Genomic DNA, 18,754 nt, shown 5'->3' with positions numbered 1-18,754 from the left:
GAAATACCACTTAATTTTAATTAAGAGATTATGCATCAACTGGAACTCAGTGATTTAAGTATTTATCATAGTTTAAGAAGTCCTATGTCTTGCCTCTTCAGATACAATACAGCTGCCATCTTGGACTGGGTCTGCTTACTTGTATCAGAGCACAGCGTTACACCACCACAGTTCAGAGTCAATGGAACAAAGCCCAGGGCTGACAGGAAAAAATGAAATCAAAGCGGCTTTTAGTCTACAAGGCCTGCGCCTCACACTCAGCACTCCATCGATAAGCCAGTCCCCCAAGGGTAACTGGCAGACAATGAAGCGGTCTTAATGTAGCTTACACCAAAATCTTTTGTCTAAAGGCAGCTCCTATAAACAGCCGGATAACGGCATGATTCATCCATGAGATCATTCCAGAATCTGTCTCTGTGTGGGAATATGGTTGGTGTGAGGAAAGAAACACAATTTGTGAATGTGTAATTTTCCACAACAAAAAAGAGATGTTCTGGGAGAAAGTGGGTAGGGAGGAAGAGGGGGATAGCAGGGGGCATTCAGGCTTCCAGGCCCCCTCTCAGAAGGAGCTGTTCTCTACGGCTGATCTCTCAATGATCAACACTCAGGAAACAGACCCAAGAGGATGACCTCATCTGAAAGGCCCCCATGCCAAAAGCTAAGGACACAAACAAATACCATGTGGGCACTGCTATTTATTTTTTTAAGATTTATTTATTTATTGGGACACCTGGGTGGCTCAGTTGGTTAAGTGTCTGCCTTCGGCTCATGTTATGATCTAAGGACCTGGATAGAGACCAGCACTGGGCTCTTTGCTCAGCAGGGAACCTGCTTCTCCCTCTGCCTGCCGCTCCCCTCTTTCTCTCTCTAGCAAATAAAATATAAAAATAAATAAATAAATAAATAAATAAATAAAGGATTTGAGAGAGCAAGTGAGCGACAGGGGAAGTGGGGAAGGAGTGTAGAGGGAGAGGCAGAGAATCTCAAGTAGTCTCTCTGCTAAGCGCGGAGCCAATGCAGAGCTCAACCTCATGCCCCTGAGATCACGACCTGACGTGAAACCAAGAGTCAGCCACTCAAATGACTGAGCCACCCAGGTACCCCTGGACACTGTTATTTTAAAACACGCCCCCAGAGATAACCTGTGCTGCACTCAGAAGCCATCTCCTTCACAGCATGGTCTTAGATACAACCGTAGTAAGCGAACCCAGTCACTATCATTTAGTCAGGTCTGGTTATCTGAATGGGTCCGTTCCTACACACACATCAACAAGCAGGAATCATCCAGAGTGGTTACTTTACATAACCCTGAGTCACAAGTTAACTCGGTTCACTGCTACTTCCTTCTGAATCAGATCCCTATATACAGAGATACCTACTGAGGTCTGTTTCAGAAAATAAAGTGCATCTGGGCACTTGTCTCAGTTCCCGTATGCAGAGATGGTCCTGGGACTGGCCCTCAATACAACGCTTGCAGTCTCTCACGCCCCAGTGGTTGTGTTCCAAAGCTTTTGAGCGGGCTGTCTGGAACTTGGAATGCATTTTCCCACTGACACTATGTTACAAATGGAGATCGCCCACACAGTGCTCTTTTAGTCTATAATGTCACCAAACTAGCCCTGGGCGAAGCAAGAGCTCTGGTTGTAGGAGCAACAGGTCAGAGGGTGTAAGGGGGGAAAGAAATAGGAAAAAGTAGAGTCTCTCTCATGGTTTCCTGGTTTGGGGCTGATCTTCAGCAACATGTTAAAGGGGGTCAAGTTTGCATTATTTCCCTCTCCCTCTCTGGGGCTCCTTTTCCTTCTCAGGACCCCAGGATCCTTACTCCTAAGTTGTTCCTGTCCATAGTTTCTCCCCTCTCTCTACTTCTCAACCCATAAATTGTTTTGCAGCTCCTGGTCCCAGGGTGACGGCACAGCAGCCCAGAGGACAGGGCCGGGGTGCAAGAGGAGGGGGCAGTGGTCTTAGGTAGAGGTGTGGATGAGCTGAATCAAAGTTGGGTCTGCCTACTGAAGAGAGTCGGGAAACTTGCAATTTATTTTGTAAGCGAAGGGTTGCCACGCCAAACCACAGATCTACACTAGAAAAGAGAAGGCAGTGACTCATGTGGATAAAAGGCAAAAAGACTCCATCAGGCCTTGGCAAACTGCTGGTTGAGAGAAGAGGAGCCGGTTTAAGGCTGGGACTTTTCCCAGAAAATAGTATAATTTACAAGCTTAATCTGAGAAGAGTGTTTACAGCTATGGGAAGGTTTGATGTTACAGTTATAGTGAAAGAGACGGGCAACATCTGTTCCTCTTCTCAGTGACCAGCTTCCAATAGCTTGTTTTGAAAGGTGGGATTTGGCAAAGCTTCTTCCCACCAGCAAGAAAGATCAAAACAAAACAATCATCTCCTCCTATCCCATACAAGCACGTGTACTACGGGATAAGAAGTTTAAAAAAAAAAAAAAGACTGGAAGGAAATAGGCCAAAATGTTAATGAAGGTTTTGTTTAGGAGGTAAAGGCTCAGTAAATTTTACCTTCCTTTCATTTTCACATACATTCTAGATTTTTAAAAATAAGCCATGTACCACTAAGGAAAACAATTTAAAGACCAGATAAAAGCAGATTTGAAGATGAATCCTTTGTGTTTGCAGAAACATAGTGCTGGCTAACTCATCAAAAATTGAACTGAGACCTGCTATGGTGGGGCAGACTTAGAGCAATGAAAGAGCTCCGTGACTGGACAAAAATGGAACCAAAGCGGACATTTAATGAGTATTTAGTACATATGGCCTGGCAGGTTGCTCAAAGCTTTCATATGTAATACTTCCTTTGATACTCTCAACACTCTAAGGCTGACATCACAGCCGGTTCTACAGATGAGTGAGCACCAGCAAAGCTAATTAATTTGCTGGGACTGAAGAGTCTGCCTGACCACCAACTCTATCCTGTGCAACCTATGCTCCTTGGCTTCAGCTGCCCATCAGCCGTGAAGGCAGGGATGGAGGGCTGTGGTTTTCCTACTGGGATCATGAAGGATGGAGTGAAAATGAGGGGGCTTCTCATTCCCACCCACTTTTCTGGAATAACTCTGTGGTTAGCTATTTTATTTATGGGCATTCTGTGTAAACTTGTATTGGAGGAATGGTTTCTTCAGCTTAAAAAAAAAAAAAGGGTCTGAAAACCACAGGACTAAACAGTCTCCAAGTTCCTTCCAGCTCTAAATGTCTATCTTTGAAGTGTGCTCCTTACCACTGAACTGACGTGAAATAGCATTCTGTGGCGAACCTTCTGGGTCACGTATCCATTAGTGAGTTAGCCTGGGGATGCCCCGAGAAGTGGCAATGCTCTCATGTCGAGGAGGGGCTTCTATACCCTTGGAAGTGGTTTCTGCTCACTGAGCTCAGCCCACCAGCCTGCCGTTATGAGTGACAACTCACTCCTGCTAATGATTAGTGGGACTCAGGGGCCTAATTGCAGTTTACTTGAAAGGAGTTAGGGCAGCCTGATGCCAGTCTTCAATCTAAGCATGCAAGAAAATTCCAGCACCTTCCCAACACATGCCCCTGATCACACCTGGCCATGCTAGGCCCCAGAAAAGGCTGGACAGCGAGGACCAGACTACACACCAATGTGTGAAGGTGTGAGTTGGTGATGGGAAGGACCAAAGCAAAAGCGTCACTTCATCCAACATGGACAACATGGAAAGGGCACCAGCGACAAGATGAAACTCCCCACTGCCCCTTTGGGAAAACCACCCCCTTCTAACTCGATACAAAAGTCAACCCAAAGATGTCCATTGCTTTAAGTATACATGAAAGGAAAAAATCACATGTTGATCAAGGGCTAGAAAAGCAAGCCAGCTAAAGCCAGGAAACCCTGATGGGGCTTGGGAAGACCAGGTGTGACATCAGCAAAAGGCCCTTGGCATTCCTGGGATTAATATTCAGGGCGTTAGTATTTGAGAGGAACTCCAAGAGCACAGCATGAGTGATACACTGTGTTAGTGAAGCTACACGTGGAGGTCACTTGGCTGGGTAGGTCAGGGGAGGAAACCTAGCTGGGGCTTAGTGCCTGCAGCCTGACACCCTCTTTAGTCACTGCAGACTTAGCAGCTTTCACTGTGGCCGCGACAACTATTTGCAGAAAAGCAGGGTGCGGAGCCCATGACCGCTCGCTCATCCCTGTTGGCACCTTCCAGGCCCCTCCTGCCTGTCCGGTGTTGCCATTCCTATCAAGACACCCACAGGGATGGGGTGCCAGGCTGAGGACTCAGGAGAGCACTTGCTCCTATGGAAGGTGACAGTCTGGCCATCATTTTCGGGGACAATGACATATCCATAAAATTAGCCATTCTCAAAAGTCCAGAGACACAGTCCTCAGAAATCCTGTCTATATTCATTTATTCAACAAACACCGTGTCTACTAAGCACACTGCAGTGTGAGCAATGCCTTGAAAACCAAGACAATCCACACCCTCAAGGAGGGTTAAAGACAAATTACAAAGATGTTAAAATAGATTTGTTAAGTGCTAGTACAGGCCTAAGGGTACCACAGGACACGAGCGGCCTCTTAGTAGGGCCTTGAGGTAGGGCATTAGGTGGACTGTGACCGTCGCCTGAGAAAGGGCCCTGGAGGAGAGGTCTGAGTTCCTTCAGTAAGAAGCTCCAATGGGTTGAAGGACAAGAACAGTCTTTCAAGCTCTGCACCAAATATAAAAGCCCCAAAGGCAAGGAGAACCTATTACGGGGCCAGGCAACCTGTTAAGGCCAACAAGAGAAGCCACGGGGAAGAAAATGGGTCTGAGAGAAGTGAGGCCAGAGCCCAAGGCCCTGTCTCTGTGCTCATTAATCTAGAAAATCACGAAAGAGGCTTTCAGCAGGAGTCAGAAACCTAGGAGTCACAAAAAACAACAAACACTCAGGGTGCGAGGGCTCCCACGTATCTGACTTCGGTCCTGTTTTCCTAAACTCAACACTAGTCCCAGCTGAGCGCTTCGGTCAGGAGCCAGCAGAGGCACTGGTGAGAACTGAGGAGGCTGGGAAGGGGATGAGACGCGCTGGCAGCACCAGTCTTGGGCCCAGGGCTGGGGGGTGCTGCTTTCGCCTGGGGTTTGGAGATATATGGAGTCTGACTAGACATCATCTTCTCAATAAAATTGGAAAAAAAAAAAACCAATAAAAACAAAATGAAAGTGAAACAAAGACATTTTCAGATAAAAGAAAACTTGAAGCAATAGATCCATACTAGAGAAATAGTAAAGGAAGGGCAAGTTCTTCAAGATGAAACCAAAAAATACCCAGGAAAATTTAGAAGTCTGGGAAAGAATGAACGCTGGAGTGAGTATCTGGCTAACTGCAAGGTCTTTTTGCTCCTTTTTGTCATTATTTCTTTACAAACTACATGCCTGTTTGCAAACACTAATAGTTTCTTCTTTCAGGGAAGCATGTTTGCGGGGGGCAGTGAGGGGCAGAGTAAAGGGTCCCTTACTTCCTGATGGTTCCTTCCTGGGACTGATGCCAGGTTAAGGCCTGGAGTCCTCTGGTGGCCTCCACAAGTTCAGTGTGGGGACAGGTGGATTCTCCAGTTAGCCACTGATGGCAGAGACCAGAGATGGGCCCACAGTACCCAGGAAGGCCAAAGACTACATTTCCCAGACACCTGGAAGCAGCCTGTGTTCTGCGGAGCAGAAGTCCTCATGTGGAGGCTGGAGGTGGAAATAACATGGAGTGGAGCTGGGGGTCAGAGCTTCCGGTGACTGTGGGGTGGCGACATCCAGCACGTTTCCAGAGAGGCAGCCCAGAGCATGGCTGCGTGTTTGTCCCCGCTGCACTGCCTCCCACTGGGTCACTCTTGGGTATCTATACTGCTTTCTCTGTCTGTCCTGGACATTCTGTGGACCATCCCAAGTCCACTGCCTCCCCACCAACAGTCAGGGTGGAGCCTGTCGTCTCAGCCTATCTGTCCTGCACTCCATTCCTTCGTGCCCAGCAGAGCCACAGCAAGACTCTGAATTCCTAAACTGTAAGAGCAGGAATGGAGGACAATTATTAGAAGAACCTAATTTTACCTAACAGATGATTTCTCGAAGTGTTGTATGCAAGCAAACTCTATAATCAAATGATATTTTAAGAAGGAACAGAGCTCATTAAGCAGGCAAGAAAACCATCTTTAAAAAAAACAAACAAAACAAAAAACCCTGTCACCAATCCTTTTGTGAAGTGAAGACATGTTTGGTGCTGATGTAACTACTTAGCACACCTTCTCAAAGACCAGCATCTTCCAGCACAGTGTAAAGACAGGAGGAAGACGCTTACCAGTCCCTCGATCGCTTCCTGGTGGCGTTTGTGGGTGACCTGGCCGTGGCTGCATGGGTACTGGGGAGACCTGAGCAAGCAACACTTCAGGATCCTCAGCCAGCGACGCCCACATGCAGCCAGGCTGTCTGCACCCGGGGACACCTGCATCATGCGACCTCCTTTCCGCTCTATGCAGACCCTATTCTCTAGCCAACAAACCCTCAGGTGAGGGCAATGGTAGATTATTTTCACCCAAGACTTCCCCTAGAGATACCTGCAGTTTGCCCTTGGAGGAGCCAGGCCACAAGGTGAACTGGCGACTTCCAAAGCTTTCAGAAGGTCACCACCCAGCACCATGGCCACTGGGTCCCCAGGAGGTGGCCCTCCTAGGGCATACACTGAGCTCCACCAACATCCAGGTACACACTAGCCAGCCAGCATCCTGCACCGGTCACTGCCAGCAGGATCCGAGCCAGCAGGATCCGAGCCAGCAGGTGGAACCCAGAGCCTGCTGTCTGCCTGCTCGCCCTCCCTGCTACCTTGGCCATCGCTGCTAAGCTAGTCCCTGCCCCAACCTCGTATCCGCAAACTGACCATCCCAGAATCCAGCGCATGAGCTTCTGGCAATGATGCAATGAGCAAATGTATAAAAGCCCTCAGCATAGTGCCTGGTGTACCGTAAGCATTATTTTTTGCTTCAGCAGGTGTTCCTACCGTTATCATGTTCACACACATGCAGGACTACCTAGTCGGGGAATCCTAAGGACACAGACTCTTTTTCTCAAGAATCTTCATCTATAAATCAAGGCAGGAAAGAACAGTTTGAAGACTGTGGTACTCACTAAACATCCAGGACAATCTGTTTCAAGCAGGGGCCCTAGAAATCTGTGAAGATTCTACTACTGTCAGCTTGAAGTGTTAACCTGATGGCATCCAAATGACCCCAAACCCTGCATGTCAACCCTGGGGTGATCCAGCCCTCACCAGGCAACCATGTACCAAACAAAGCTACAAAGTCACCAGACCCGTGTTTTTGTTTTTTTTTTTTTAAAGTCTCAAATTTTAAAAAACTGAATGGAGACTCATTATTCATATAGGAGTGCTAGAAGCAGCTGATCGTCAGTGGATGGAAAATGTGAAAAGCACGCCTCATTCACAAACTCCTCGTTCAGCCAGACTTAACAGCTTCCACATTAGCAAAATTGACAAGGGTGAGAATGTGCAGGATCTCTGGACAGTCTACTCAAGCCTCCACCCGGTATGCACTGAGACCTGGGGCAGGCTGAGTATGGGTCTGTGGCCGGGACGTCCCAGGATAGCCCACGTCAGTCTCCACCCCCTCCCCTGCCCCCCAGAGCAAACTGCTGCAGTGTGGGTCGGCAATGGGAGTCCTGCCGGAATGGTGCTTTACCCAATCCTCTCAATGCCAGGCCTTACCGAGAGTCCCCACCCCAACCCCAAGAAGTTCACAAGGGGCCAGGCTATCTATATCCTCCTAAGTCACCGGGGAGGCTTGGAATATGCCCCTCCCCTTCTCCAAGACCTCACACTTCTCCATCTTGATGAAGAGCTTTGGTCTCTGGGGAGCACTCCCGGATCCCTTGGTCCCAATTCCCTGAGCACCTTCCTCTGTGCTCCAGCTGCTCACCGCTGAGGACTCATTTCATTGTTGGTTCTCGAGTCTGATGGTCTCCTACCCTTAGACGGTAACGAGCAAAGGGACATCTTCTTGTTCACCACTGTGTCCCTACTGCTTAGAACACTGCCTGGCACATAGTAGGTCCGAGGGTTCTATGGAGCAAATGAGTGAATCCTGCTGTGAAGCAGCAGTACCTGGATTCCTGCCTGGGAGGCAGGCAGGGGTGGCAATATACTTGGAAGGGGATGGAGACTCACAGAGCAAACTCTTAGCTTTTACTGCCAATAGTAGATTCCCTATAAATGTGGGTGCTGATAAAGATCTGGGCGGAGTTAAAGCACTCCGTAACACCTCTTTGGGGATCCCCAGTTGTGCTGGATTGGTTGTTTCCATGTCTGGCTTCCAGCTTGATCATAAGCTCCTAGAGTATGAGTCTTACTCATCCCTATACCTCCCCAGCCTCCATCAAGGTCTGTACCCACCCACAGGGGCAAAAGAAATGCACGAGTGAGTATACAAATAAATAGTAAAACCTCTCCTGAGACTGGCCTGTTTGCCTTGGTCAATGGATGCCAGGAGCCAAAGTGTGTGCTCATTTCAGTTTAAAACCAAGAACAAAGCTTTGGGGTCAGGGTGGGAGGCAGGTCCAGCCAAGACGTGAGAGCCAGACTTGGGAAGCTCCAGCGCAGCATGAGAAGCCAGAAAACAGAGCCAGAAAGAGATAAGGCCATCCTGATAGATGCTTTGTAAAAGAGGTTCAAGTATACACTGGATGAACTTCTGAGTTTCCTGTTTTTTTTGTTTTTGTTTTTTAAAGATTTTATTTATTTATTTGACAGAGAGAGATCACAAGTAGAGAGGCAGGCAGAGAGAGAGAGAGAGAGAGGGAAGCAGGCTCCCTGCTGAGCAGAGAGCCTGATGCGGGACTTGATCCCAGGACCCTGAGATCATGACCTGAGCCGAAGGCAGCGGCTTAACCCACTGAGCCACCCAGGCGCCCGAGTTTCCTGTTTTTAAAACTTCCTTATGATGAAGTTGGAGTTGGACATCATCCCTTTCAGCAGCGGGGTTTTGCTTGTCTGGAATAATCAGGCACCTGTGGCTCAGTCCACGTGTGTAAGCATAGCAGAAAAATGGCAACCAGTAACCAAGAAGTCAGTGGGCTAAGGTGGCTGGAGTACTGGGCTCTGGAGCGGCTGGTTCTGCTGGGTGTCCACCCCGGAGCCAGAACGGGCCCCAGCTATGAAGCAGGGAGGCCAGGCCACTACATCTCTGAAATCCTTTCCAGCCCTGCAATTCTAAGATTTGAATCTCAGTCACACTGAGAACTCCAGCAGAAGGTACTGGTTTGTACAGGCATGAGCTAAAGTGCCGTAAAATATGGACGTATAGAATTTACTGGAATAAATACTTCTGTTATTTGAGCATAGTGATTTCAAACAATTAGTGAAAATAACCCTAATTTTAAGCGGCAGTTGTTCATTCTAGGATGTCTGCTCATCAAAAAATTTACAAAGCACAACTGCTTTTCTGTCTCACTGCTAAATTACAATATTTTGAGTGGTGTTCGTACTTCCTTGTGTGAGTTCTTAAGCAGAATATGCTACAGAAACAGGCACGTTCTTTTGTCTGTCAAGCATTACAACGGAGCCGGTGTTTTTTTGTTAAAGAAAGTTAACCTTACTGCACCTTGGTTTCCTCATTTATAAAGTAGGAAGGAGTAGAGTTTATTCATGTCAAAAGATGGAAGAGGTTATGCCCTGTGAGCCCCCAAATGCACTTTGCTACTTCCTCTGGGGCCACGAGCAGCACAGCTGAGCAAGTTGGCCACCCGGTGACATCTCCCTAGTAACACACAGGGCCCTCCCAGCAGGAGTCAAGGCGACCCAGGTAGTGACAGATGCCCCTCTCCCCCAGTGTCAAAGATGAGGAGGGCCATGTATTTCTAATAAGGATATCAATCACAGATAGTAGGGGTGAGCTCTTCCTGGGCAGTTTAAGTTAAACTGTGTTCCCACAAGCTCTGTATAAAACGCAGGGATCTTCAAAGCTAACAACACTGGTAGTAACTTGTGAACCCATCCTACAGAGGAACAAGCAGAGGCTCGCAGAGGCCTGCAGAGGCAAGTGATTTGCCCAAGCACAAAATGGCAAGTCTCCCAAGTTCTCCTCACGGATTCCCACGTTGTGTTTACTTAAGAAATTTGGGGTCCTTGACAAGTTGGCCCCATGTACCGCTGTCAGGGGCTGTGCTGGACCGTGCATAGTCAGTTGCCCTGGGAGTCTTACTTCACCTCCGTGAGGCAGTTATTATAAAAGCTCCATTTCGCAGATGGCATTCTGTGAATATGGAACTTACTTTGCCTGCTGGCCAGAGTGAGTCACGGGAAGTCCCAGGGCTGGACGGACTTGGGTTCAAATTCCCATTCTGGCCCAAAGCGATGTTTGAGACCGTAACTCTTGAGGATCAGTAGTCCTATCTATAAAATGGGGATAAGTACTTGGGTACCATGGTGAGGGGGCCTCAGAACTTGGAAAGAAGAGCACCATTCCAGAATGAAACAAACACGAACAGTTCTAAGATGAAAGCACAGAGAAGTCAGATTATGTTCAAGAAACCAGATGAGTTCTCAGTCAGAAAGACTTGGCAGTCCCCTGACTGAACATTAATTGAAAGCCTTAATTGAAAGTAGTAATTAATCGTATGGGAAATTTTAATGTGTTTCCCCCTCGTGGTTTTAAGTTTCAGGAGACAGGAACCAGGCCCATCTTTTACTGTCTTTACCCATGCACGTAGTCACATAGGAAGCACTCAGTACACGAGAAAATGGACCACGGCTGGAGGACGAATACATCAGTCAGAAAGGTTAGCAGGGGAAGCCCAGAAAAATACAAAATAAGGCCAGGCCCACAGTGGCCATCCAAGCTGACCATGAGAGGACAAACTTGCACACAACCTTCCAGGCTGATTCAGATCTCCCTGGAAATGTGTTCACAGGCTGGTCACACCAACATCATCTGGGCCCTGGCATGATTATTTGTGTAAAATTAGTGAGCTGGCCTTCTGGGTCACGCAGATGTCTGAGAGCTAGTACCACCCGTTTCCACAGGGAGTAAGTAAGCCCGCTGTCAGGTGCAGCCAAAGCCGGGACCACGACAGGTCGGTAAGGTCAAGCAAGCCTCCTCATGAGGTCTCTTGCAGGCAGCTCTGTAGGCCACGCCCAGGTGATCCTTGAATCCCTGACCAGAAGGGTTTGTTACTTTTTTGAGAACACCTACTTTGTAAGGTTGTTGTAAGGACACAGGGAGTGAAAAGGACCCGCACAAAGTGTGCCCTCAATCAACAGTAAGATTACTGCGACTCTTTAAGGTGCACATCTAATACAGGACCGAGTCAGAATTCCATGAAGATGCGCTACTGTCTGCCCACGAAGCTTACGGTGCAGAGCAGAAATAAGGACCGTAGGTGAGTTGAACAGCCCAAGTCTAACGGGGGGCGGTGGGGGGCGGGGGAAAGCCATGGTGAACAGGAATGACCAGGGGAGAGAGCTCGTGGAATACGGTGGAAGACGAATAAATGGTGAGTCAGCACCAGAGGCCACACCACCCTCCCACAGGGCAGCGGTCATGAGTGGGTAGTGTGCCGTCGTCACAGGGTCCAGGGGGCAATTCTAGCATTTCACCTGTAGAGTGGAGTCAACATGCTGCACGATTCCTGGCATCCCATGCGGTGAGCTGTCCTACCCTAAATACCGCCAGCTCCCTGGCGACAAACACTGGATACGGTGATATGTGAGGGGCCAGGTCGTGAAGACTCAGAGGAACCAGCACAGAGTTTGGCACAGGGAGTGAAGGGGAGGCTCCACAAGGACAGAGCCTCACTTACCTACTTCTCTTCAAAGCAAAAGGAAAGGCTTGTTGACCTAGAGAAGTAAGCATTCTTTTGGCCTGTGGCAAATCACATAGGTCTGTTCCTGTACCATTTTGCTTTGGTATTTGCTCCAGCCTGCTGGTCAGTCTCCAGCCCCAAGCCCAAGATGCAAAGAGGCAGGACGTTCACATGGTTTTTCTGATTTTTTTCTTTACCTACCTTTCTCCAAAAGCCGACACGGCCCCGAGCAATGGGGTGGGTCCCCAGATTGCTCTTGCTTTACAGCATTGGAAGAGGGGACAAAATGTACATTTGTAAACAGCAGGCAAGACGGTGAGGACAGACGGAGACAGACAGACAGACAGACACACACACACACACACACACACACCCACCCACAATAACAAGAAAGCTTTCTGGCTGAAAAGAAAGCAGAACTTTCTTCCCAGTTTATAAGTACTCAGTTTGCAGTGTTAGAGCCAGGCAAGTTCTTGGAAACGGAAAGGGCAGCCACATTATGCACATGGTGTCACAACTTTTCACCCAGAGAACTAGAAAGCAAGCATGCATATACATACCCAACTTGGGCACTGTCACGATAGGGCAGCACTGAAAATATACTACAGAAGGATCTTCTGCCACTGATAAGGACTATTCTAAAAAATAAGAATAAAAAAAAAGAACAAACAACAAACAACAAACTAAATGCAAGGACTCTTAAATTGAAAAAAAAAAAAAAAAAGAAAAGAAACAACTGTAGCAATTAAGCATTCATGGAATTCACAGCAATATTTGCACAGTCCCGCCGCCTCCTCTGACAGATGGTATTCTGTGCTCCTTGCAAAATGCAACCTCAGCGCAGCTACAGCACGCGGCCTCTCCTTACCCAGAGGTTAGCACGCAAGACGTCAGCTCGGGTCTCTAAGGAGTACACACGAGTCCTCCCCAGCGGGAACTGTTGGCTGTGGGTTGCACAGCAAGATGGAGCAGACAGAGCCATGAGTCTGGGGTGCCCAGTGCTGCCAACAGTCATGCCACACTGAAACCATCCATGTCTCCTCTGCAGTGAACAATGCAAAAGCCATAGTGCCAGAAACCGTGAGCAAGAGACGCTCAGATGCCACTGTGATCACTGGGGTTTTTTTTATATGCTGGCAGCACGTTAGGTTCTGAGAATAAATTAAGGGAACGATTACATAATCAGTCTTAGCCTCCATTCCTGCTATAAAGATACGACTGGAAACAGTTCTGCATGATGCTCTTATGCAATCAAAGGCCACTTAAGAAAACATTAAAAAAAATTCTCTCAAGTACTTATCCTGGCATATGAAAATAACTTTTGCCAAAAAGAAATGCTGGTTTAAAAAAAAAAAAAAAAAAAAGACAAGTGGAGACGATTAAAAACCTAACATTCTTTAACACAGTAGAAACACACATCAGATATGAAATTTACTCTTGTAATCTTTTTCTAAAATAATCATGATGAAAAATCAGAGGGGGAAAACAAAAATCCCAATATTACTAACTGCATCAAGGTTGGGAGACTGTGACCTTGTTTTTACAACTACGTATTACATTGTCGACCTGCCCAGGATAAAGTTGGGTTCCCTGGCATGGCCAAGCAGGCCCTCTGTCTTCTGGCTCTTTCTCCTTCTCTGGTCTCAGCAAACATGACCCCACACCCCCAACTTTATCATCCATCCATGTTAAAGGACTTGTTGTCCCCTACCTTGAAAAGACCCTGCTGTTGCATGCCCGTCCTTTGCCTGCCATGTCCAACTTAGTAGGCTCAGAGTATTAACTATTTACTCTTCCAAACCCAGCTCAGAAGTCATGGCCCTAGGAAGCATTTCCTCCCCCTTCACCGAGTTCTTCATTTCCTTGTTGGGGAGGACATCAATCACAAAGGGCTGCTCTCAAGCTGCCTCCCTGCCCTTCCAGAGGGTGCCCGGCCCTTCCAGAGGGTGCGTCCAAGGGTGGGGCCCACGGCAGCTCCTCCATAAACAGGGCCATGCTGGGCTTCACAGCAGCACCCGAGTCCCCGTCCCTGGGAAGGGAGGACCAGGGCTACCCATTCATCCCACACTGACACATGTCGCCAGTGGTTAACAGGACTGAAGGCACAGTCCCAGTCTCAAATAACAGCTGTGTCATCTTTGTATGACCTTCTACCTCTTACTAACTTTTCTGAGCCTCAGTTTCCACAACTAAAATGATAGGATAAAATTACTAACTAGCCCACAGGAATGCTGTAAAGAGTAAGTCAGTCTGTACTGGGAAAGCCCTCGGAACAATGCCTGGCAAACAATGACACTCAATAAATATTAACTAGTTTTACTGGGAATCGCCTTCTTCCCTGGTAAAACTGAGGGAAGTTTTACCAGCAGAGCACCTGGATTCTGAACCTCTTCAGACCTCTGTGCTAAAATATACAGGCCTGCTAAGACATACCCAACTGTCTTAGTTGTCTCAGAGGTGTGCCCAAGGGCAGCTGAGGGATGACACGTGACTGCAGGTGTGTAGCCCACACACAGAGCTGTCTCTCCTCTCTAGAAGGAGAGGCTTTTCATCAGGTACCACAGACCCAAACCTTGTCACTGCCACAAGAACAAGAATGCCACAAGCAGAGTGGGCCACCAAGGCTTCCAGGGCCAACATCTAAATAAATCGTGAGCATGCCACCTTGCTAAACACCAGCCAGCCTCCTCGGGCTCTCACGGCGACCAGTGGCAGATTCTCACTATAAGGCCTCTGCATGTTTACTTACACAGACATAATAATAGTTAATACTTATTAAGTACCCATTAGATGCCCAATTCTAGATGCTTCAACTGATGAAAGTAAGTTAAGTGACATGCCAAAGGGGACACACTAGCAGGTAAGACCAGTCGGAGATCTGAAGCCATGCCCTTCTCCACCTTGTGCCCTGATGCTTTGCCCCTCACTAAGACTCACTAGAAGAGTCTGCCCCTGTGGGTTTGACTGGGTATCCATGGACTTTCTGGACACCAAGAAGTCAACCTTCACCACATTTTCTAGGGTGGCTTTCCAGCTCCGCCTGTAGGTGACCAGGCTGGGAATGGGTGGGGCCAGAGGGTGACCTATCACAGCCACCCTGACTTCAGAGCTGCCCGGTGCCTCCTTCTCCTGCTCTGCTCAGCTGGAGTGCCTTCCCAGGTGGAAGGATAGAGACTCTCTGAACAACCCCCACCAGCCCCAGAAATCCACCCAGGAAGAAAGTCTGGAACTACTCATTCCCTGAGGCGCTCGGTATCCACATCTCCTGCAACAGAGGAAGGAATGGATCGAACAGCCTCAGCTGGCTTAGGGTTAGCGCATTTCCTTCATTACTTAGTGCTAATGGGTGCTTCCTTCCCACACACTCAATTTGTTGGGACATTTCTACTAGAACAAGGAAACGAGAGAACATAAATGCATGTGAAATTAAGTATTCTTTCCAAAGTTCTAACCACAACGTGCCTATTAGCAAATGGGCTGCACTGTTCTCTAAATGAGCGCTCAGCTGTGTGGCCCTCACCATTTAGGTGTCGAGAAGAGGCTGACAGCCTGTCTCATTCAGAAAAATGTGTTATTCTACTGCACAGGTCAAGTTTAGGAACTATGAATATGGGATGTTTCCCAACAGTCCAGTCAGGCAGGTCCTTTTCCGGTTGGCCATTCTCAAGCAGCTGGAACGGGAAGGAGGTTAAGTAAGAGCATAGCATCCTTCGGTACTTCCCTTTCATTTTTGGGTGGAACTGTCCCGCCGATTCCAACATCATGCAGGGTTCAGAGGAGGAATCCAGAACAGAGACCCGACAGGAGCTCCACACAAGTCTGTGGCTGTTGAAGCCCTGGGGAACTGGAAATGGCCAACAGAGCTCGCAAGAATGCATCTAACATGTTGCCTAAAGTAGCTCTGGCTTCAGGCTTTAGCTAGAGCAGGCAAATATCAGCAAGTGGCAAGTTCCTGTCTTCTATCTCCTCCACGAGCAACTTGGAGCAGTGTGAACCTAAAGAAAGGCCCATCGTGACCAACTGCTGTGTCCCAAACCTGGAGGATTCCTGTGAATTTGCGGCTTTCTTCTTTGTGTTGGGGAAATATCCATCGTCATGGTGATGCCCAAGAAAATCAGATTTGTTCACCTTCTTCAAGTGCTTCTGGATTTGTGAGAGAATTAAATCAGATGGTAGCTGTCAAGAATGACACAAGACAGCCACATTCCATTTCCAGGGGACTTTGGAAACTGGCTACCTCCATGTGTTGGCCTCCAACCACTGTATTTATTTCTTGTATGCCCACATTGCACGCAGAAAGCCCACATGGTTTTCCCTTCTGTGCCACTCAACACAGAGTCAAGGTGACCAGAAAACATTATACAAAAGACTCTAACTTCAAAATAGGAATTAACTCCAGAAAGACAGATCTTTAAGAAATTAAAGATCAAATTTCCATACAAACATCTGCCAGAGAAGGAAAAAAACAACAAAACAAAGGAAAAAGCTCCCAGGGCGGCAGCCCGCAAGGGCAGAACTGCTTCAAGATACACAATGTTTTCCAAACCTCTCCAGGAAGCATGAAGAGCACCGTGTTTCTCCTTCACGTGGCTTCGGCTCCTTGCTTAGAAAAGTGTTTCTGGTATGCGGCAGCGAGGGCTTCAGGCCACAAAGCTTCCAAAGGCACACACTGCCTGTGAGATATTGGAGTGTTCCAAATAGCCCGGAGATGCTCAAGGGCCCCATGGTTGACAGAGTATCACAGACCCATCATTAAATCCACTTTCAACCCCTTAGCCCAGAGCCAGGCAAGATCTCATGCCATTTTGGACCCTCAAGTGTTCCCTCAATTGCTGAAAACTGGCTTTCTGTTCTATTTCCAGAGCCCTGGGGCATCTCTGTTAGCTGTGAGAAAGTTCAATCTCTCCCAGGTGGAATATTCCATGAGAGCAGAAATACGATCTTAAGGACATAAAAACAAGCTACCAACATCTGAAGTTAGAGCAAAGAAAATCACATTTGCAACAACGGTGGGTGAGCACGAACACAGCCCAGGGGTGTCCCTGACCCAGGAGTCTACGTTAGGCATTGGGCGCACATGTACACTGCATTTCCCAATTCTGTAATCCATTCCCTACATGACCAGGAAGAAAAGAAAAACACACTTTCAAATGCTGGTGTCATGGGTTGAATTGTGTCCCCCCAAAAAGGCATGAAGTCCGTGGCACCTGCAAATGTGGCCAGCAACATGGTCTTCACAGATGCAATCATGTTGGGATGCGTTCATGCTGAATCAGGGTGGGCCTCGACCCAGTGGCTGGATTTCATAAAGACAGACATTTGCAGACACCCAGATACACACAGAGGAAAAGCCGTGTGACAATGGAGGGGTGCACTGGACTGGCATGGCATAGAGCCCAAGCCACCAGGGACTGCCAGCCGCCCCCAGAAGCTGGATTAGGTGACAGATGATCCCTTTCTAGAGCCCTCAGGAGGCACAAGGCCCCGCTGCCACCTTGACTGCTGACTTTCGGCCTCTGGAGCTGCAAGAGCGCGCACTTGTGCGGTTTTTGGCCCCCTCTTCCGTAACAATTTGTAGGGCAGCCCTGGACAGTGCATCCGCCCGGCGTCCGTCACTTTGTTCCCATGGCTGCACAGCGCCGCATGCCTCCCGCTCGGCAGGTCAGCCGTGCACTCATGAACGGGGACGGGTGCATGCAGAAAGTAAAGCTGTTGAGACTGACGCCAGAAAACAAACAAGTATTATGAAATCTCAGGACCAGAGCCTGCCAGACGCTTTCTCTTCCCAGCCCCCATCCCTCCCCCAACTGCTTCCTCATCCCACAGTACTTTGTTACAAGTGGGGGTGGGGGGGTGGTGTCTCGACACCCCCCTCCCTCACTTTCTGAAGGGCTGGCAATTACATAGCAGATGAGTGAAAATTAAAACAAAATCAAGATGTTCTTGTTTCCTCTATTTAAACTCTTATTAGCCGTGGGGGTGGGGGATGCTCTTCCTCCTTAGGAACACTCACTCCTGCATGTGCTATAGTGGGGAGGAGGGCAAGGCCAGACAACCTGTGGCCATTCCAAGGCCGCTCTTCACAGGGAGCTCTGTCCTTTGCATCCTGGAGTGGGATGAAGACAATCTCCCAATTCTGGGAGTGGGAAGAAGAAAAGAGACTGTGGAGAAGAGGGACCAGAAGCCTGAGCAAGAGGCAGGGCTGAGGCCAGTGGCAGGTGCTTGCAATCTGGGCTGGGCCCTAGTGGAGGAGTGGAATTCCAACGGCTGAGAACAGAGAACACAGAGCCCAGGATGAAGGGAAACATGACCATGGCAGATGTGGCAGGCTCTCAGGCAGTCAGAGTAAGGGCAACTGGGGGCCACAGAGCTGGCCTGAGTTAGATGGTAGAAAGTACCGGAAGGTCTAGGCTAAAGAGCCCACAAATACAAGATGGTGGTCTGATCATCAGTGGCTGTTTGTCTACTAATCCTGAGTGCTCACACCACTTTCATCCTCACAGCCATCCCATGACTGCCGACAGCACTACCACCACAGCACAGGCCTTCAGCACCGGCTTACGGGGGCACAGCTTACCCTACAGCGTAGGGAGTGGTGGAGGACCTGAGAAACAGCTGTGTGCGATCTGCCTCTCCTCCCTCCCTCCCACAAACACTTTCCTAGCACTTACTCTATGCCAGACACTGGGGACGGATGACAAAGATGGGAGCTCCACCCTCACAAAACTCATGGTGGTGGGAGTGGCCTGATTGGGAAAGAAGTTGCTATCCAAGGGACAGCTAACCTGGCCTGAGGGAGGCAAGGTGGGCTTCCTGGAGGAAGTGACACCTAAGTCAAGCCCTGAGGGATAGATAAGGAGCAAGGAAATACACCCGCGGAGGGACTGCATGAGTCAAGGCTGAGAGGAGAAAGAGCAGAAGGCCTACTGGAGGAGCGGAGTATGG

General features: G+C 48.6%; 1 protein-coding gene across 1 annotated transcript in view; it reads right to left on the bottom strand.

Moving 5' to 3' along the window:
* Positions 1–18,754, bottom strand: part of LOC111142702 (Cdk5 and Abl enzyme substrate 1) — a 116,556-nt gene that overhangs the window by 28,949 nt on the left and 68,853 nt on the right. The window contains exon 6 of the mRNA XM_022495991.1: positions 12,370–12,447. Coding sequence (XP_022351699.1) covers positions 12,370–12,447 — 78 coding nt within the window. The remainder of the gene's footprint in view (positions 1–12,369; positions 12,448–18,754) is intronic.

The sequence above is a fragment of the Enhydra lutris genome, unplaced genomic scaffold (genome assembly GCF_002288905.1).
Source record: "Enhydra lutris kenyoni isolate GAN:26980312 unplaced genomic scaffold, ASM228890v2 scaffoldscaffold8, whole genome shotgun sequence".
Classification (NCBI taxonomy): domain Eukaryota; kingdom Metazoa; phylum Chordata; class Mammalia; order Carnivora; family Mustelidae; genus Enhydra; species Enhydra lutris.
This window is presented reverse-complemented; position numbering and strand designations above follow the sequence as displayed.